This window comes from Aotus nancymaae, unplaced genomic scaffold (genome assembly GCF_030222135.1).
Source record: "Aotus nancymaae isolate 86718 unplaced genomic scaffold, 86718_ANA_hifiasm-v0.15.2.pri h1tg000004l, whole genome shotgun sequence".
Lineage (NCBI taxonomy): Eukaryota > Metazoa > Chordata > Mammalia > Primates > Aotidae > Aotus > Aotus nancymaae.
In genome coordinates, this window is record NW_026988415.1 from 49,463,715 (window position 1) to 49,486,272 (window position 22,558).

Here is a 22,558-nt window from a genome sequence, read left to right on the forward strand (position 1 = left end):
CATCCCAACCATTTTTTCCTTAATTGCGGGTTTGTTAATAAGCAGGTAGTTGTGTGAGCTTAGCTACCAACATTAGCATGTCTGTGAATTTTTGACATGAACTTAAAACTAACAAGACAAATTTACTGCTGCATAATTGTTTCTCCTAACTTATCCCATACTCCAATAACTAAAGGAAGCCTGTTATATTCATATTCTCATAAAAATTAACTCGAATTGACCTTATCTCCTACTTCCCTGCAAGGCTCACCACTGAGGAAATGTGCAGCAGAGATGATTACATTGTATAGAACAGAGAAGCAAAGGAGTGATTGAAATTTCTATAGAGAACATCATCAATACTTAGAACAATTTTGCATATAAATAGGACATAAATAGTCCATGTTCAATTTGTTTTCTAATTGTCAAGGAATAATCAAGGACAGACTATATAGCAACCTTCAGTTTCTAGCTTCCTTAATGCAAACCTGGATCTTATTAGCCAAAACATGTGTATGTTTGTCCCAAATGTAAAATTAAATTTTCATTTAAAAATAAAAAGAAAACAGAAATAAACAAAAATTATATAACTAATACAGGTACTCACTTCATCACAAGGTTCATATGAAGGGATGAAAAAAAGACACTAGATTAAGTGGTCTTAAAGATTAATAGCATTTGCGAACTCAATGCAATCTGACTTCTATCCCTTTCTTTTCCCCTCCCTCCAAATAGATTCTCCTGAAACTGTTTTGGCTAAGGTCACCAATGAATTTCTGTTAGTGAAATCCAATGGAGCCCTTCCAATCCTTATTTTATCCATCCTCTCAGGTACATGTTTATAAATTTGTATACATTTAAAGGGTACAAGGGCAGTTCATCGATATATCCTGCAGTGGTGCAGTCTGGGCTTTTATTGTAACCACCATCCAAATAATGTACATTGTACCCATTAACTAATTTCTCATGTCTCAGCCCCGTCCTACCCTTATACCACATCTGAGTCTCCCATCTCTATTATTCCACACTCTATGTCCATGTAATCTCTGCTACATTTGATGCCATTAAACCCTTTCTCTTTTGGCCCCTGTGATACCACAATAGCTTTCTTCTCCCCATACTCCATAATCAATACCTTCACGCTCTCTTTCATGGGCTCCAACTTCTGAGCTAGTCCCATAAGTTGGTGGTTCTCAACTTTGAGGGCACATTAAAATTGGCTGAATAACTTTTAAGCATGCTATCATCCAGGCTCCAATCCTATAGATTTCAGTTTAATTGGTTCAGAGAGGAACTGGACATGGGTATTTCTCAGAAGTACCTCAAAGTGATACCAGTGTGTGGCCAGGGCTGAGAATCACTGCCATAAATGCTTGTTTTCTCTAGAGTTCTCTCTTACGATCACTGGTCTATTCATTGTCCCGAGATTATCCGACCCACCCTCATGTTATTAACTATCACCTGGATGTTTATTACTTCTCCAAGACTGCTGGATTCACGCTCCAGAGAACACTAAATGGCTACCATAAGGATATGTGATTTGCCCCTACTCAACCACCTCCTTCCCTCCTCTCAAGAGAATTACATGTGTACTATGACCCACCTGCTCCTGACTTTCACCCTTTGCAAACCAGTTAATTCTAAAGTTGACAAAGATTTTCTTAAGGTGGCCCCCCTACACCCTGCCCCTCTTTTATTTTGAGACAGAGTCTGGCTCTGTCACCTGGGCTGGAGTGCATTGGCATGATCACAGCTCACTGCAGCCTTAACCTCCTGGATTCAAGTGATCTCCCACCACAGCCTCCTGAGTAGCTGGGACCACAGGTGTGCACCACCACACCCAGTTAATTTTCAATAAAAATTTTTGTAGAGACAAGGTCTCCCTATGTTGCCTAGGATGGTCTTGAACTCCTGGGCTCAAGAGATCCTCCTGTCTTGGCTCTACAAAGTGCTGGGATTAAAGGTGTGAGTCACTGTGCCCAGCTCCTATTCATCTTTGGCACCTTTTCCATCCTACCCTCTTCTATCCAGTTAACTCAAGACTATCTCTCTTCTACCCTCAATCCAGTCCCTCTCTGTATGAGCCATAAATGTTCTTCATTTTTTAACTTATGAGAGTAAAACTCTACATTGGAGGCTATGAATTACATATCACACAACTGCAAATCACTAGGCATGCTAAGGTATTTTAGCTGAATCACACAGTAGATGCTCAACAAATGTAATTGAATTTGGGGTACATCACATATTTGAAAGTAAAATTTGGCATAATCATTAGTGACTGACAATTCCATTCAAGATCATGGGAGTGTCTAGTGTTTCCCGTCAGAATCTCTAAGAGACACAGTTTATCTTTTCATTGTCTTCTAACTACCTTTCTTTCCCTCAAATCTCAGCATTCAGGGTATAAAATATATTATTCATTGTTTAACACATTAGAACCTGGCTCTTGGTGCGGCTCAGTGGCTTACGTCTGTAATCCCAACAATTTGGTAGGCCAAGGCAGGCAGATGCCTTGGGCCCAAGAGTTTGAGACCAGCCTGGGCAGCATGATGAAACCCCATCTCTACCAAAAAAAAAAAAAAAAAAAAAAAAAAAAATTAGCTGGGCATGGTGGCATGCACCTGTCGCCCCAGTTACTCAGAAGGCTGAGGTGGGAGGATCACCTGAGCTTGGGAGTTTGAGGCTGCAGTAAGAAGTGATCGCACCACTGCACTACAGGCTGGGTGACAGGGGCAGACCCTGTCCCCCCTACCCCCCAAAAAAATAACCTGTCTCTTGGCCCTCACAGTTGTACTAACCTTTGAGAAAAGGTCAGGTGTAATCTGCTAGTTGACAAACCCATTGGTCAATTATCAGTTGTCATTCCATCTAGCTTTTCTATAGGATGTGACCATGTTGATTAATTCTCCATTCTGAAATTCTCTTTACTCTTGGTATTCCAGGTACTACTTTTTGTTTGTTTGTTTGTTTGTTTTTAAGAGAGGGCTCACTATGTTGCCTAGGCTGGTCTCAAATTCCTGGGCTCAAGCATTCCTCTTACCAGTTGGGATTACAGGCACATGCCACCATGCCCAGCTCTTAGGCACCACTTTTTACTGCTTTTCTTCTTCCCTTTCTAATTTTTTTTTCTTTTTCTGAGTATCCTTTGTTGATTTTTCTATTTGCCTCTTAAATACTATAATTCCCAAATGTACCATCCTCAACCCTCTATGTTCTTTCTAGGTGATCCCAAGGTTTCAATAACCATACATACATGCAGATATCCCCAAAATCGATCTCCAGCCTCAACCTCATTTACGTACGTGTGTGTATGTAATACAATATAATTCTTCACTTTAAACCCCCTGCTGGCTCTTCGCTACAACAAACTAACTTTTCGTCATTGCCACTTTACTCTTTCATGTCTCTATCACATGTTTTTTGTCATTTCCTTTATCGGAAAAGTCTGTTCCTCTTGTTTTCCCCCAAACTACTATTCATCCTTCCAAACACAGATCAAAGGCCACTTTCATCATGAAGCCTCTCTTGAATTATCCAGGTGGTTAGTTGCTCCTTTTAGCACATTTTCCACACTTATATTATAAAATTTATACCATATGTATGCCTTTCCCATGAGACTCTGAGTTTTTAAGGGCAAGGCCCTAGCACTGTTGCCCGGCCCCTAGTATTTGATCAATAAGTATTACTTGGATGAATGTCATGCTTTTATTTGTTTATTTCCTTACACTACTTTTTAAAACCAGATTTTAATTGTACATTACAATATAATGAATATATTATAGACCAAATGGGGCTTAGTGTGCTAATATAAGATTCTGACATTTGGCTGGGCGTGGTGGCTCACACCTGTAATCCCAGCACTTTGGGAGGCCAAGGTGGGAGGATCACAAGGTCAGGAGTTCGAGACCAGCCTGACCAACATGGTGAAACCCTGTCTCTACTAAAAATACAAAAATTAGCTGGGCGTGGTGGCGAATGCCTGTAGTCCCAGCTACTCAGGAGACTGAGGCAGGAGAATCACTGGAACCCGGGAGGTGGAGGATGTAGCAAGCCGAGATTGTGCCACTGCATTCCAGGCTGGCGACAGAGCAAGATTCAGTCTCAAAAAAAAAGATTCTGACATTTATAAAATAGAGACTGAGAAAGTCATGAAGAAGAACTCATCTTCAGGGAGAAAGAAGTAAACAGCTTGGAATGAATGACCAGCACGACCTAGTAATATTAAAACAAAATGAGCACAAAACCACAACAGGTCTTGGTCATCAAGATGATACTGACTATTATATGGGACCTGATATGAGCTTGTCTTTGGCCCTTGCCATCCTGGGTCAAATCCTATAGTGATGATGGGCGGGGGAGGCTGTCATTCACAATTGAAAACTCTTTCTTTAAAATTATCAGTGATACTCTGAGGCAGAAGCAGTACTACTTGGGACACAGGTGGAGTGCCACACTAAAAGAAAAGAGAGAGGCATTTCCTTCCTACTTTGCCAATGACCACTGTCAAATTGGCACTGAGAAGGCATGAGAGTCCCCGCTGCTATAGAAGACAGCAAGCGTGGAAAGGCATCTTATAGCAGAGGTGGAGGAACAGTGGTGAGTGCTTGTTTCTGTGAAATGCCCCTTGAGAACTCCCAGAAATGTTTCAGAGAGCCTCAAAAGCAGATGAGGTCCTGAATGTGTATGTGGAGACAAAAGCCAGCAAAACTCCCAGAAATGTTTCAGAGAGACTCAAAAGCAGATGAGGTCCTGAATGTGTATGTGGAGACAAAAGCCACCATAAATTTTGTTATTTACGTGAGGCAGTGAGGCAGTGAGGCCTGGGGAAATGTGGGTTTGGTTTTGCTGTGAAATTATTCCTCCCTAATACATAGAGAGATTTTTTTACCCTCTGTTGTACAACATTGTTTCTTGTCCCCTATCTGTTCTCAAATGGTAAATTATACCTTCTCATTTATACTGTTATCTTGCTGATACATAAAACTAGGATCATGTGTCTCCTGAGTTGCTCCTGATTTTTGAAATTTAGTTTTCTTGGTTGCCCTGTGCGGTTCTAAAACCAAAATACATTTATTGTTTCCTGGTTTCATTTCTTCATAATGCTTCTCTTGTGTGTTTTTTAATGTCTAGAACTATATATCAAAATCCAGTCATAGCCAAAATGCTAAGTTAGATATCCAGCTATTGTTGAGAGGCCCATTTCTATTTACTTACAGTGGGCAAAGAATGAAAAAGTCGGGTTGGTTGAAGAAAGAGAAGCAAGCTCTAAGTATCTACAGCTATTTGGCAATAAAACAGACGTGGAGTTGTGTATTTGTATTTTAAGAGTGGTTTTCACTCCCGCAAGGTGTCTCCCTATGTGCTTCTTTTACCTCTAAAGCTTACCTTTGATCTTACAATGACACAGTCAGGAATACTTATGGGCAATTCTTTACGAAGTAGACAGTAAACATATGCAACTTATTATCTTAAGTGGTAACAAAGGCTGTAACAACACAGGGTCAAGAAAGATTTAGCAAAATTCACAGAAGATAAATCCATACTAGGTTGTTAAGGAAAAGCGAGATGTGCCTTCACCCACCAAACTGCTAGAAAGTATAGCCCATCTTACATAGACACAAAGGAGAGAGGTGGGGGGTTGGGAGTGGTTAGTCTAACTCCTATGCTGCACAGGCTCACTGTTCCTATCGCTATTCCAGAGCATAGAAGACCGCATTGTAATTTGATCACATGGTTTATATTCATGTTTTCCCAAACAGTATGTGAGCTCCTCTAGGCAAGCGTCCTGTTTGATTTTGTATCCTCAGTACCTAACTCAGTCTACGGCACCGAGAAGGCATTCAATAAGACTGCACAACTGTTGAATGAATACGATCTTTCCCTACAGCCTCACCGTCTACTCTGGATAGCTCTGTATTCTCTTCCCAGTTCTATCACAATATTGAAAGGATGCTCTTGAAAAAGTCATTAGAAAGCTCCCAAATAGCAAATCATTGGTCTTTACCCTTTTTTATTCCACCAGAGCATAAGTCATTGTTAAAAATGTTCACCTCTCCTGCCTTCTTAGTACTTCCCTCTTTTTTTGCTTCTAGGACAATAATGTCTGGATTCTCCTCCTACCTGCCCAATTGCTCCTTGTCTATCTTCTTTTAGCCCCTTAGCGAAGGTGTTTGCAAGGCTCTGTCATTGGTTATCTTTTCTCTAAAAAATCCCTCTAACAATCTCTTCCATATCCACACTACATCCAGAATACTCAAGAATCCATTTTGTCATGAAATCTATATCTACATTTCCAAGAACCTTCTGGACCTCAATGCTCTGCTATCACTTTCAGTTTAACTTACCCAGCACTGAATTTATCTTCTACTATCACTGCTCCTTTTTTGATCTTAATAGTTTAGTAACCCAACTGTCCTCTCAGCCAATCATACTCAAAGCCCTAGGATTATCTTTGCCTTTTGGCTACCCTTCTACCTCTAAGTTATCTCCAAGAATATGATCATAGACTCCTAATTCACTACTTACACTCCTTCAGATTAAATGTTCGAATGCATAACTTTGATTGTGTTCCTCCACTGCTTAAAAACCTTCAATAAATCCCCATTGCTTAAAGAATTGTAAGTTAACACCTTAGTCTCTCATTCAAGCAATGACATGGAGCCAACCTAGTTTTCCAGAATTATCTCTATACTTCTATACTATATATATCCTATTTTCTTACTGTACTTTTTGCCAGTGCTGAAAAATGCTTTGAACTTTCTTGCCTCTGTTTTTCTTAATGACATTTCTCTTGACTGAAATGACCACCAACCCCACCTCCAGCTCTCACTGTTGGAATCCCTACTCGTCCGTCCAAGTCTTTTCCTCCATGGTTATTTTTCTGATATATCCAATAATGCATGCTAGTCCCATCCTCTGAAGTCACATAGTATGTTATTAACACCTCCTGTTTAATACTTATTATCTTCTGCCTTATTCTGTAGTCTTTCTGTGCTTTTTATCTTTCCTATAATAATATACAGGGTCTTATAACTAAGGAAATCTTAATTATTTCGACATCATCCCTCATCATGTGTAGCATAGTACCTTTTACACAGCAGATGACGTACAATAAATGAATATTTAGGGGCTCATTTACTAATCTCTGATTTTGACATCAGCAAAGCTTGTGATCTGGGTTAATATTCAGCTAGTATGCACCAGTACAACCAGAGTGGCTATTTATCACCTGTGTACATTCCAACTACTGGGGGCCCGTGCTACACCAGTTAATGTTATCTTTTTTTTGAGTCAGGGTCTGGCTCTGTCTGTCATCCAGGCTGGAGTGTAGCGACACGATGGCTCTGTCACCCAGGCCGTAGTTCCACTCACTGCAACGTCTGCCTCCTAGGCTCAAGCAATCCTCCCACTTCAGCCTCCTGAGTAGCTGGGACTACAGGCTCATGCCAACACATTTGGGTAATTTTTTTGTATTTTTTGTAGAGATGAGGTTTTGCTATGTTGCCCAGGCTGTCCTCGAACTCCTGAGCTCAAACGATCCTCTCATCTCGGCCTCCCAAAATGCTGGGATTAGAGGCAGAAGCCACTAAGCCCAGCTTTTTTGTTTTTTGTTAAACAGATATATTTTCAATTACCATTAGTGATATGATCATGTACCTTGAAATGCCTTTTGGTACCCTTAACTGCAACAGTACATTCTGCTGAATGGATCAAAGGCAAAATTTGGCAGCTCCTTCTGAGTTACTAAATATGGTAGGTCTTGGGGAGGGGGCACAGGCTCAGAGTGGGTGATTTATAATTTAGGCAACTAATCATATCATTTATTACCATTTTGATTTTCTAATGAGGAATACAGACTATCACCTCATTTTGTTTATATGTGAAATTAAAAACATTACAATTAGATGACCGGGCTCATTGGCTCACACCTGTACTCCCAGCATTTTAGGAGACCCAGGTGGGCAGATCACCTGAGGCCAGGAGTTTGAGACCAGCCTGGGCAAGAGTGGAATCCCTGTTTCTACTAAAAATACAACAATTTGGCTGGGCATGGTGGCTCACACCTGTAATCCCAGCACTTTGGGAGGCCAAGGTGGGTGGATCACCTGAGGTCAGGAGTTCGAGACCAGCCTGGCCAATCTAGCGAAACACCGTCTCTACTTAAAAATACAAAAATTAGCTGGGCATGGTGGCAAGCACCTGTATTCCCAGCTACTCAAGAGGCTGAGGCAGCAGAATCACTTGAACCCAGGAGGTGGAGGTTGCAGTGAGCTGAGATTGCGCCACTGTACTGCAGCCAGGGTTACAAAGCAAGATTCTCTCTCAAAATATAAAAACAAATAAAAAAATAACACAATAATTAGCTGGGCATGGTGATGCGTGCCTGTAATCCCAGCTACTGGGGGGGCAGAGGCACACAAATCTCTTGAACCCGGGAGGCGGAGGTTGCAGTGAGCCGAGATCACACCACTGCACTCCAGCCTGGGCAAGGCAGCAAGACTCTGTCTCAAAAAAATAATAAATAAATAAATAAAAACATTACCGTTAGAAACACAATGGTAGAGCTCTGTATTTTACATAACAGTAACTCCCATCTGTAAGCAATGGTAATGGAAATGGCAAGCAGAGCAGAAGTACATCATTGTTGATTGTGGTTTACTCTGATTTTAGATTTTTTGGATTTTTCTTTTATTTCACTTTACTTGGGAGGAAATAGCCTTCTTTATAATTTGGCTTTTCTGCTTTTATCTCATGTTGAAGTAGAGGTTGTTGGAAAAAATCAAGGATGCCAATGTTGAACAGGGAAAGCTTAACAATACCAAGTCAGTGGGATCTTGGAAAGGAAACAAATCAGGTGCCCAAGAAAGTAAAAATAACAGGGGACTAACAGGAAAAGATGGTCTCGCTAGGAAGGGCCGAGACAAAGAGGAAATCTGTAAAAGTCCCTGGTTCTGCTTCTTCTATAAAAAGGCAAACATGTAGTCCCAGCTACTCGGGAGGCTGAGGCAAGAGAATCGCTTGAACCCGGGAGGCGGAGGTTGCAGTGAGCTGTGATCACGCCATTGCACTCCAGCCTGGGCAACAGAGTGAGACTTTGTCTCACAAGAAAAAAAGAAAGAAAGAAGTAAACAGAGGTTTTTGGCAGACTTGTGAACTCTGCGCCTTCTGTCCCCTCCCCTCACTTCCAGCTCTTATACTGATGACCAAGGTGCTTTCCCAACCACTACCACTGTCTACCTTCCAGTTTCTTTTCACCTCTGGACATTTGCTTTAGCTGCTGCCACTTGGAAGGACTGCCACAGCTAAGTTGAGTGATATTTTTAACCCTATGTGTTCATGGAGGCACTCCAGCAACAAACCAAAGGAAATCCCAATTTAGATTACTTGGAGTCAGTAGTATAAAATTATGCAGTTTGTGAATATATTCTGGGTGTTTCACAGTTGACAACACTATATTCCCTTGAGTACCAAACTCACAGAAACCTCATGGAATGATCTCTCTCTCCCAGTACAGTTTTTCTATAATCAGTATGAGGTGTGAGACTAATCAGACAAGGGCTTTAGCAAATGTGCATTTTAAAAATAAACAGCCTAGAAAAATTATGGCAGCTCTTTTATGGCCCAGAATAACATGTTTTTACTTATCAGCTGCTTAACAGAGAACTGAATTGACACAAAAATTATTTCAGTTCACCTTTCACTGACTACTATTGCTCTGACGGTTCAAGAAAGAGGAGTGAAGGATTTTATTTTTCTTAAGAGGTGGTAGGGGGCCTCTGATGGCATGCTAGAACATTCTCATTTACAGATAAAGGCTGAATGGCTGCCTCATAGTTATAGATGAGCAGTGCTCTTGGTATTGTGGCATGCGGCATTACCTTAAAAATGAATAAGAACATATAAATACAGGTTCCATTTTTTTTCCTCCAGTCTTCCGCCCTTTTTGTAGGCCATCTATGATGCATTCATATACATAAAAGTAGTCTTATACTCCAACCAAAACACTTCTCCCCTCTCAATCAAATCTTATCTTCAGGCTAATCTCCCAGGGACCGTCCATGAATAGCAGAGGCGGAATGTTACCCAATATCCATCAGGATTCACCCAAATGTGAAAAACATGAACATAACTGATATATTCTTTTTCCATGAAGGTCATCACTGCCAAAAGCTTTCCTGGACAACTATGTTCTGGATCCCATTTCTCTCACTTGTTTGTTGCAGTACAATGGTTTTGAGAGCTATCAATTTCCATTAAATGACACATGGTAACTTCCAGTCCAAATACAGAACATTTTTGGAATTGCAGGGTATTTAAGGAAAATCTTATTAATCTAAATTAAATAGAGTTTACATATTTGCTATTAATTTTCATTTTTTTCATTTACTTCTCCATATTGCCTTATGGCCCATGAAGAGGACTCTTAAAATCAACATACCTAATTTCTTTCTCCACTTCAAGAAAGATATGAGCTAAAAATAGAAAACCTTACTGAGAGGAGGTAGACAGTTCAGCCGACTTGGATTATCCTTAGAGGAGCTATTACATTATTTACTTCTGCCACAGGGTATGGACAGAGAAAGTGGACAACTTTCTAGTTCACTTGGGTGAGGGAGGTTGTTTTACTTCTTTTATGCTTTTTCTTCCCCTGAGATCTATTTTCATAGTATGGCTTTAACTGTTAATAATCAAATATAAAAACAGAAACTTTGGGATTTGAGGGGATCTTGGATTATCTGTGCTTCTCCTCCCTTTATTAACATGGATCATAGAGAACAGACTGTGCTGCAAAACCAAAACGGTCTCTAGAAACAGGCGTTGTCTCAGTTTCCTTACCTGTGAAAAGCTAATGTGATATCCTGAGGGCCAATTACTTTTAATGATTTAATTACATTTATGGTTTTAAACTACTTTCCACCTAAACCACATGCTCATAAAATAACAATTAAAATATTTAATATTAAACACAGTGGGAGTCCTTATTTCCGATTTTTGTTGTAAAGTCTACAGTTACTTGAAGACACATTTACCAAGTCGAAACATGCAATCATGTAGATGCCTGCTGAGATTTCACACATGAGCTGAGATCAACTGTTAAAAAAAGTCTTCATGAGGAAGTGTTTTTATTTTTCCTTTTTTGGTTTTTTTCGGTGTTGTTTCTTTGCTCTGAACATTCACATTTTACAATACTATGTGAGGTGGAATGGGTTTTACCTGGATTCCTTGGAATCCGCTTTCGTCGGTCTCTGAATGCTGCACCTGATTGTAGGGCTTCTAGAAGATTATCCATCACACCAGTCTCATCACCCTCTGGAGAAAGGGAGAAATCAGAATTAATCTTGGAGCAATTAAAGTTAAACTACAGGAAAATAAAGGGAAAAACTCCTGTCGGATTTATATAATACCACTAAATTAAAGACATATATCTGTTTTAACATAATGGATCCTGTCAGTTTCTGGTACCACAGACTACTTTGCTTATTATGCACCATTAAGCAAAATTCATGCCAATCCCACTGTTCTTTCAACTTAAAGACCTTGTCTTTTGTATTATTGATGACACGCTCAGTATGCAAATAAACAGTAGCTGATCAGCTACTGCTGCCTTCCTGTTAAGATTCTTATAAGATATTCCTAAGCAAGAAACCACTGACCCGGCTTAATGCAATCAATGTGCAGGGTGTGATTTGATGAAGCGGAGTTACACAAGGTTAAATACTGATTGTATTAATACTTTCGGCATTCAACCATCATCTGCGATTATCTTAGAAAACACTATTTGCAAAACACATTTGCATTCAATTCTTACCTAATCCATATCCTTTACCATTTTGAGATGCTGACACTGTATAAAGAAAAGGTGACCACATTATGTGAAAGGCCACATTTTAAATTTTAGAGACATCAGCCAGAGTCCCACTTCCTTTTTAGAATGCTGTTGTGTGTCTAAACTTTTCCTGTGGAAAAGAACTGTTGAGAAGCCATGAGTGGGATGCTCAGAAGATGTTCATGGAAATTTCTAACAGAAACAGCATTTAAAACATTTTACCCTCCTCCTATCTTTGACAACTCTGGCCATGAAAAACAACTTTTAACGTTTGTTAGAATGTTTGTCTTGAAGCGTCAATGGCCAGAAAGTCTCTATGACACTGTGGATAAGCCCCAGTGAGCTCAGCCCACTCTTCCTAACTGGCCTAGCTGATGAAAAGGACCCTAAGTAGGTGGCTACTTTGAGGGTAGCTAAATGTGTGAGTCTGAGACAGATGACATTTGCAGGCAAGAGGGTTAAGAGAAGAAGGAGGAAAGAGGGAGAGGACACTGTTTCTGATGCTATTCCAAAGATAAATCTAAATCCTACTTTGTTTAAAGAATTAACTATGGGGTATGAAATCACAAATGAAAATACATTTTCTTATGGGACTGAGCAAGCTTAACATCTTTTTTGATTATGTTCTGCATTTCATTTGAGACTTCTACAATATTATATTAATTTATTCTTTTTTAAAAATACATATATATTTTTTATTGCATTTTGAGACAGAGTTTCACTCTTGTTGCCCAGGCTAGAGTGCAATGGCGAAATCTTGGCTCACCACAACCTCCGCCTCCCAGGTTCAAGTGATTCTCCTGACTCAGCCTCCCGAGCAGCTGGGATTATAGGCATGTGCCACCACGCCTGGCTAATTTTTTGTACTTTTTTTCTTCAGTAGAGACATGTTGGTCAGGCTGGTCTCAAACTCCCAACCTCAGGTGATCCGCTGACCTCAGGTGATTCACTGGCCTCAGACTCCAAAAAGTGCTGGGATTACAGGCATGAGCCACCGTGCCCGGCCACCATTTATTCTTTTAAAATAAACTGTGTAGGATGGGGTACTCAGTGGAAAACAGAAGTGAAGAGAAACACTGAGGTTCTCAGGTCTACTATTTGGTGAAAACAGGAAAAATGAAGAAGAGCCCATTGAGTAAATATGGAAAGAGGCTTGTGTACTTTTAACATTCATTAAGAGGCCAGGCATGGTGGCTCATGCCTGTAATCTCAGCACTTTGGGAGGCTGAGGCGGGTGGATCACTTGAGGTCAGGAGTTTGGGACCAGCCTTGGCCAACATGGTGAAACCCTGTTTCTACTAAAAACACAAAAAATTAGCCAGGCGTGGTGGTGGGCGTCTGTAATCCCAGCTACTTGGGAGGCTGAGGCAGGAGAGTCAATTGAACTTAAACCCACAAGGCAGAGGTTACAGTGAGCTGAGATTGCACCACTGCTCTCCAGCCTGGGTGACAGAGTGAGATTCCATCTCCCCGCCGCCCCCCAAAAAACAAAAACATTCATTAAGGTCACAGACACGTTTGAATAACCCATGCTCTTTTCAATAGAAAGAAAAGAAGAACTGAAGATAGTTTGGTATGGCTAGAATGTACCTGGGAGAATTAAATTATATGCAGTAGACACTTTACAGTTGTTACATTTTTTAATCCTCACAACACGCTGAGATAAGTACTATATGTTTTCAACTGGGGTGGAAAGGCCCAGGTATGAATTCAGATGAGTCTGATACCAAGCCCAGCTGTCTTTGCTCAATAGCTGGCAGAAGTTGAAATGAACTAGGCATTGGTGGCAAGATAATGAAAGACGTAAATTCTATGATATGGAACATGAACTATTCTATAAGCTGGCAGTACTCAATAGGTATAAAATGCAGGACATAAGGGTGAACCACATAAATAATGCTAAACATTCTAGTAGTAATATTAAAAAATTTTAAAAGGTGAAATTCTTTTTTTTTTTTTTGCTGGTGTCTCACTCTGTCACCCAGGCTGGAGTGCAGTGGTGTGATCTCGGCTCACTGCAACCTCCACCTTCCGGGTTCAAGTGATTCTCCTGCCTCAGCCTCCTGAGTAGCTGGGATTACAGGTGTGTTCCACCATGCCTGGATAATTTTTGTATTTTTTTGTAGAAACAGGGTTTCACCATGTTGTCCAGACTGCTCTCAAATTCCTGGGTTTAAGCGATCCACCTGCCTCGGCCTCCCAAAGTGCTGGGATTATAGGTTTGTGCCACAGTGCCCGGCCAAATTGATTTTTAATACATTAAGTAAACATTCAACCAAATGTATTTTTTAAATGATGTATTTTACCTTCTTATTAGACTAACTCTTAGAAATCTAGTACCTATTTACTTCTGCACACATCAATTCAGATTAGCTACATTTCAGGCACTCAAGAGCCACATGCAGATTGTGGCTACTGTACTGGGCATATCAACTATAAACAATAGGAAGTGACTTGATCAGATTTATACTTTAGAAAGACTTGTTGGACAGCACTGGGGAGAATGACTCAGAGGATGGCTAGATAAAAGGCAGGGAAATTTTGGCCAGGCGTGGTGGCTCACGCCTGTAATCCCAGCACTTTGGGAGGCAGAGGCAGGAGGATCACTTGAGGTCAGGAGTTCAAGACCAGCCTGACCAACATGGTGAAACCCCATCTCTACTAAAAATACGAAAAATTAGCCGGGTGTGGTGGTGGGCACCTGTAATCCCAGCTACTCAAATGGCTGAGGCAGGAGAATCACATGAACCCAGGAGGCAGAGGTTGCTGTGAGTCGAGATCATGCCACTACACTAACCAGAGAGCAATGTGAATGGAGAGGATGGACATTTTGAAGGCATTAATACAGTCAATAGGACTTGGTGGGCAGGAGAAGGAGGGTGAGATTAAGGAGAGGAGTTTAGATGACCAGAGACAAACAAGTATGAGAAAATGTGATCCATTTGATATACCTAAGGAATATATAAGTAGAAATAACAAAAAAGAAGTTGGAAATACGGGTCTGAAACGCAAGAGTGAACTTTGGGCTGGAGCTAAAGATTCTCATCCACCATCTGATTTGGTCATCAGATAGTGGATGAGATTACCTACCCTGAAAAAGTGTATTAGAAGAAGGAGAGAATAGAGGATATAATTCCAGAAAACCCCAACTTTTTTAAAAAAATTAAGAATTTTTAATTGACAAGTAAAAATTATGCATATATACCCCCACACACCCAGTATATGATATGATTTTTATTTTATTTTTTTGAGACAGAGTCTCACTGTGTTGCCCAGGTTGGAACACAGTGGTGTGATCATGGCTCACTAAAACCTACACCTCCTGAGTTCAAGTGACTCTCCTGCTTCAGTCTCCCAAGTAGCTGGGATTACAGGTGTGTGCCACCATCCCTGGCTAATTTTCTTTTTGTATTTTTAGTAGAAAGGAAGTTTCACCATGTGGGCCAGGCTGGTCTTAAACTCCTGACCTCAAGTGATCTGCCAATCTCGGCCTCCCAAAGTACTGAGAATACAGGCGTGAGCCACCGCATCATGCCATGTTTTAATATATGTAAACATTGTGGAATGACTAAATCAAGTTATTTAACATATGTATTATATCACCATTTTTAGTAGTCAGAACACTTAAAATCTGAGCAATTTTCGAATACACAATGTGTTGTTGTAAACTACAGTTACCATGATGAACAATAGATCTCTTGAGTTTTTTCCTCTTGTCCAACTGAAATTTTGTGTCTTTTGACTAATGTCTTCCTAATTCCTTCCCCAGAATCAGAGAAACCTAACTTTTAACAGGCAGTCAGGAGAAGCAGAATTGCAAAGAAGACAGGGAAGGAATTTTTAGAGATGTAGAAGTACAAGAAGGTGAGAACAACAGCACAAGTGAATTTTATGTATCGTTATAAAAATAATCATAAAGACTATGCAGAAAAGTAAATATCTGTAAATGACTGAAAAAATATGATTTACCTAATATACAAACATTAAAAATGTATAACACTATAGATATTGTTTTACTAAAATTATTTAATACTATTATATTGTAATTAGACAAAAAGATGGAAACACAAATATGACAAAAAGTTGAGAGCAGGCTGGGCACGGTAGCTCACGCCTATAATCCCAGCACTTTGGGAGGCTGAGGTGGGAGGATCACTTAGTCTCAGGAGTTTGAAACTGGCCTGGATAACAAGGAGAAGCCCCATCTCTACAAAAAAAAATAGCTGAGTGTGGTGGCATGCACCTGTAGTCCCAGCTACTCAGGAGGCTGGAGTGGGAGGGTCACTTGAGCCTGGGAGGTTGGGGTTGCAGTGAGCCATGAGCATGCCACTGCACTCCAGCCTGGGTGACAGAGTGAGACCCTGTTTCAAAATAAATAAAGTCGAGAAGAATTAAAAATAAGTACTTTTGCTTAATTTAGTAGTTGCCACCTCATTGTACTTGTCAAAATATTAGCCTAGACAGCATTTCTCAACCGTTTTTCATTATTGTCTTCCTCCCACTGGGAGTCTTTTTAAGTGTTTTTTCTTGTGCCCTCTACTGTTAAAATTTAATGCCATAGATATCTTATACATCTGTTTATGTACTGCGGTCCTTCAGAAGGCTACAAACCATTGCAATATCTAAGATATATTTTTTTACCCACATTCACAAGAACCAGTATTCATCCCTTTTGGGGGAAATATTGTCCCTTCTGAGAATGCATATGCTAGATAGTTCTATTAAAAAATAAACAACGAAAAAAATCTTTGTAAATATCACTGATGTATTAAAGGAAAGGAACATATGCTTCAGTCTCCCATTACTTTTTCTTTTGCTCCACGATAACTTTCAAAGAAGCTGAGTATTTTTCATAAAATGTCTAACGTTACTGAATCAAGATTTTATGAATATAATAATGGAATTGGTTACATTTCAGTTAGTCTTCCTAAAACAAAATGGAAGTCAACACGATCCTTTGAAACAAGTTATTCTTCATTTTGAACGGATTTCAGTGAAATTTGGTATGGGATTGAATTTGAGGTTGACAGTTAATCTAGAATTTCCAAGTTCATAGAACCATTAATTCTTACTTAGATGTCATTAGTATGGAGTAGTTTTTTTTGATCTATGAGTTCAAACTCAGAAAAAAAATTGTGTATGTGTTTATTTCATTTAAAAAGACAAAAACTTTATGAACACATATGCAAAACATGTTTTTTACAACATACAATACCTATTTAACTGAGTGAAAGAATGTCAACTGAAAATTCTGTAATACTTTTAGCCACTAAAATGATAACATATGGGCATATCTGAGAGGTAACACTTCAGAAGTAACTTTCTAATCAGCCTAAAAGTCACAGATATTACTAAGGCGTTAGGTGGGCTGCATGCAGTCTGTGGGCTTTGTGTGAGCTACTTATCATCCTATCAAATAAAAGGCATGAGTTGTACCTTCTTTTTCATGTTTCCCACAGTATTTGTCATCTAGTAGATGCCAAACGCCTGCTGATCTCAATTTTCAGTATCAGCATTTACTTGTGTTGTCTTAATTTTCCCAAAAGAGTTTGGAGATGATACAGATTACAATTAGCACTAGGTAAATTAATTACCTCTGCTATACCTTTGTGCAAGCTTATTCCCTATTGGCTAGCACATACTTACTTACAGACAATTCTCTATGGGTTTCTCACATTTCTGCACAGTTTGTGAACAGAGGCACTGATGGCCTTTTCCTGTACTATCTTTTCAAGGATGTTTTTACAGAAAACAACCTTGGAAGATACAGTGTCTTTCTCTAGAGAAGACGGCAGGTTCGTTTGCTTTGCAGACAGATTATATCTCCCTCTAGGGCAAATGTCAGGCAGGTTTGTGTTCAGTCCATTACAAAAGATTTGGGTTCCCTAAACATGGGATTCCTCAGCAATGGCACAAACCCACCGTGAGTGCAGCATCCACCTAGGTCTGCTTCACAACTCTGGTCTAGGTTTGCGTTCCAACTCTGGGAGGTGGAGGGCAGAGGAAAACAATGTGAATGTCAAGCTCATACTGCTGACTGTGCCATGAATAACAGTGTTATGTGTCTCTAACCCCAGAGTCTTGTGTATTCTGCCAGCTTCACTGAAACTGCAGCAGGCTAACTTGTTGGCATGCAAGTAGGGGAAAATCTCTGACCCTTCATAGCTTTTGAAACTACTCTGAGCTCTCCTTCCTTTTTTTTTTTGAGACAGAATCTCACTCTGTCACCAGGGGTCAGGCTGGAGTGCAGTGGCACAATCTCGGCTCACTGCAACCTCTGCCTCCTGGGTTCAAGTAATTCTCCTGCCTCAGCCTCCCGAGTAGCTGGGACTACAGGCGTGCACCACCACGCCCAGCTAATTTTTTGTACTTTTTAGTAGAGACGGGGTTTCACCATGTTGGCCTGGATGGTCTCGATCTCTTGACCTCGTGATCCGCCCGCCGCGACTTCCCAAACTGCTGGGATTACAGGCGTGAGCCACCGCACCCGGCCTCTCCTTCCTTTTTATAAAATATTATTAATTAGAATAGCCCTTACTCCTCCAGGAACTCAAGCACCAAGTGCCCTGGACTCTCTCATTCCCTAAGACCCTATTCCAGTTTATCACACCTTAAAAATTACTAAAGTAAAGCCAATACTATAAAAATCATTTCCTAAAATCTTAACAACCTGGGCATAATGGTTTTAATTCACTGTTATAGCCTCCTTGAATTCTCGATTGTATAATTAAGGCTTTCTGCAAAAGTTGAGCTGCTCAAAGTTGAAAAAGTTGCTATGAACCAATCACTTGTTAAATGAACCTATAGAAGCAAAAGGCTTCTTACTGAAAGTAGGACCCTTCCATGTGAGATAATACTTGCACATATGAAATCATTTTTAAAAATAAAACTATGCTTCCTGTGGGCTCAAAGAGTTGGGGAAGATTTCATGGAAGAAATGAGACTTAAGCCTCTGAAAACATTACATTTCTAGAGCACTTTAGGTATTATAATTTCTTTTAAAAGACACAAATAGATTTAAAAAAAAAAAAAAAAACAGACCATACAGATTCACAGATAATAAAATCTAAAATATCTGAACTGCTAGTTCACATTAATGTGCACTATGTGTGCATATGTAAGTTTACAAATGTTGAAATGGAAAGATACTAATTGTACAGTTTAAAGTCTTGAAAAATGCATACATCCATGGAACTACCACCACAATCATGATATTGAACACTTCATCTCTCCAGAAAATTCTCTTTTGCCTCACCACTCAGAGAAAACATAAGTCTGAATATCAATCATCATATATAGTTCTATCTATCTATCTATCTATCTATCTATCTATCTATATCTATTTTTTTGAGATGGAGTCTTGCTCTGTCACCCAGGCTGGAGTGCAATGGTGTGATCTCGGCTCACTGCAAACTCCACCTCCCGGGTTTAAGTGATTCTCCTGCCTAGCTTCCCAAGTAGCTGAGATTACAGACACCCACCACCACGCCCGGCTAATGTTTGTGTTTTTAGTAGAGATGGGGTTTCGTCATGTTGGCCAGGCTGGTTTTGAACTCCTGACCTCAGGTGATCCGCCCACCTCGGCCTCCCAAAGTGCTGGGATTACAGGCATGAGCCACCACGCTTGACCAGTTTTATCTACTTATATCACATAATTTTAAGGGGGTAAAAAGAGTTGAGGCCATTTTGAATCAGCATAACCACTTGAAATAAAATATGGATGGTATCCATGATAAAGCATGAAGATAGAAATAGAGTTGAAAGATACAGGAGTTACAGTTGGATAGGTAAGATCAGAGCAAAGTTCTAAAGGGGCCTGGATATCATTTTAAGAAATTTGAATGTGCTTCAATGGACTCTAAAAAGCCACTGATTGATCTTCAATAGGACAGTGATGCGACAAAGGTGGCATTTAAGATCAGCCTCATAGTAGTATGCAAAATGGACAAGATTGAGACAGAAATCAATTATATGACAAATACAACTTAATTTGCAGTGACAAATATTATTCAGCATAAAACTCTAGGCAAAGTCGGATGGTCAATTTGGGCATTATTGGTAAAAGAATAAATAGAAAGGTAAAATTGTTTTGTGAGCAAGGTCATCCACAGTAGTAAATGGAAGTTGACAGCATAAGAAGGCGATGACAAGTGGAGTGCAAGAGAAAACAGTGCTAGATTCAATCGCGGTCCAGATTAAGAATGTGCTGCAAGATATACAGATCTGTAGACAACACAAAACTGGAAGACTGCTCATTTATTAAAGAAGAGGAAAACAAAAACCCCTTCTCTGACATCTAACAAACATGAAGGCCCAGGGCTGACAAATAACTCTTAGAATTTAACATGAAACAATAGAAGATAATAAAGACCAAGTAAAAGGTTACCACAATATGGTGAAAATAACACACTGTCCTGCAAGACCTTAATATCTATCGGTAAGAGTAATAGCAAAACCATAAATGAGTCAGAAATAAAAGAAATCAAACCATTTGGCAAAGCACCGTGTCAACAGTCATAATAAAAGCCTGAGCAACTTGTGTTTCAGTCCACAAGCACCTAGAAAGCCTCTAGCCCACAGGAGGTTTTTGTTAGTTTCTGGTTTAATTGGAAGTGAGTGAAAAATGGAGTTAATGGTGACTTGGAAAAATCAACAGATGGTAACTAAGATAATAGTCTATGAAGTTATTTACAGCCAGTAAGTGTTTAAGAAACTCAAGATATTCCAAAGAGATTAGAAGAGAGCATAAATAGAAAGTATAAAGTTCTATGGAAAATAATGAAGGCAGATGCTGTTATTCAAAAGAAGAAAACTTTCAAGATGGGAAAAGAGGGCACAGGAGCTTAGAAGAAATTACCAGAATCCACAGGATGAGCTAGGGGCAGTGTAGTAATTATATTATGCGGTAGTTGAAAGTTTGTAAAACAAAACAGAAAAACATTACATTCCCAGGTTGAGGCCTTGCACAGTGGTATCCACCAAAAAGAAAATTAATCTCAGAGCAATTAAAGTTAAAACCATAGGGGAAAATGTTGGTTAGAGAGTTCATTCATTCTATTATCTCATCTCCTTGCCAGAACAGGTAATTAACGGTTTCCTATAGTGAGGTAAATCATCAAATTCCAGATAAACATCATAGTGACTACCCCTTTTCCTAAATACCTTTAAAATTAATGTTTTAGGTACATTTTGTCATGGAATAAATACTATATTAGGGGTTGTAAGTGGATATTATGCCCCAAACTGATGAATGATGAAGGATGGATGAAGTGATTTCTCCCCAAAATATCTACATGGTAGATGTACCTAAAAGTTTGTTAGGGGAACTGTATTTGTGAGTTAACTTTCCCTAATCTATGTATATCTTAAAGAGAAGCTTGTTATTTCTAATGGTAGACTTTCAGTGAAGAAACTTTTCAGCCAAGGGTACCTTTTGACACTTTGCATAAGGTAAGAGAGTTTGACAGTAAATGGTGATTAAAAAAAAGTTTATGCTTATTCATTTGTTCCCAGTTACTTATATGCTAGAAGATTGAGAGAAGAAAATTACACATTCTATAAATAAACAAACACCCAATAAACCTGAATGTTAACGCTTACCAGAAAAACCACTGTTGATGCCTCTGGAAAAAAAAAAATCTCACATTCGATATTTTAAATAATTAATATTTCAAAGAGACCTTTGAAATACTCTGTGTGTCTTATCAGAATCAATCATTTACTAAGGGCATGGAATGCTTGTGAAGGGAAGAGTAAGCAAAAAACAAACTTGGAAAAAGAACAAATCTAACTCAATTCAAAACCATGTAGCAAAGTGATCTGAGTTTAATATCTGAAAAGATAAAACAAAGATGTTTTTGGCAGTAGGAACAGTAATAATATCTACCATTTATTGAATGCTTACTATATGTCAGTGTTGTAAGAGATTTATATTGAAGTCCTCACACCAACCTATTTTATTGGCAAGGTAAAGAAACTGAGGGTAATTTGGGTGAATTAACTTAACTTGTTCAAGGTCACATAGTTGTGAAATTTGACAGAACCAGCGTTAGGACCCCGAGATGCCTTGAGCAGAGGAAGTCAAACTACATCTCTTGTCATTAAATCCAGCCTACTGGCTGTTTTTTAACAGCCCATGTGCTAAGGATGATTTTCACATTTTAAATAGAATAATATTTTGTGCTACATAACAATTTCACAAAATCCAAATTTTAGTCCCTTAGTTTATGGAAACACGGCCAAGATCATTCATTATGTTTTGTTTATAGCTGTGTTAATGTCACAATACAGAATGGAGTCATTGCAGTAGAGACCTTATGGCCCATGAAGCCTAAAATATTTAGTACATGGCCCTTTACAGAAAACGTCTGCCAAACCCTGCTCTAGAGCATATACTGTCAATGACAAAACCATGCTAAGTGCTGGGTGTGGTGGTGCACACCTGTAGCCTCCACTATTCAGGAGGCTGAAGTGGGAGGATCTCTTGAGCTCAAGAGTTCAAGGCCAGTGTGAGCAACATACTGAGATGCTGTGTCTTTAAAAAAAAAAAAAAAAAAATCACGCTAGGTACAGACCTGTGGATCTCACAATCTGCTTTTGAGGTGCTGAAGGACCTTGGCAAGGGCCAGCCACATCAGTAAAACAAGGCCTCATCACAGGTGGAAGGCGGGAAAGAACATCAGCATTCGATATAAGTCTACTCGCAATTGAAATGCTTCCATTTAGAGGGCCAAAGCCAAGAATGACACA

At 39.5% G+C, this 22,558-nt stretch overlaps 1 protein-coding gene across 5 annotated transcripts in view; it reads right to left on the bottom strand.

The window, feature by feature from the left end:
* DIAPH2 (diaphanous related formin 2) overlaps positions 1-22,558 on the bottom strand; it is a 906,017-nt gene that overhangs the window by 150,584 nt on the left and 732,875 nt on the right. For all 5 annotated transcript variants that reach the window (XM_064362655.1, XM_064362651.1, XM_064362641.1 and 2 more), the window contains one exon: positions 11,197-11,292. In XM_064362655.1, coding sequence (XP_064218725.1) covers positions 11,197-11,292 — 96 coding nt within the window. The remainder of the gene's footprint in view (positions 1-11,196; positions 11,293-22,558) is intronic.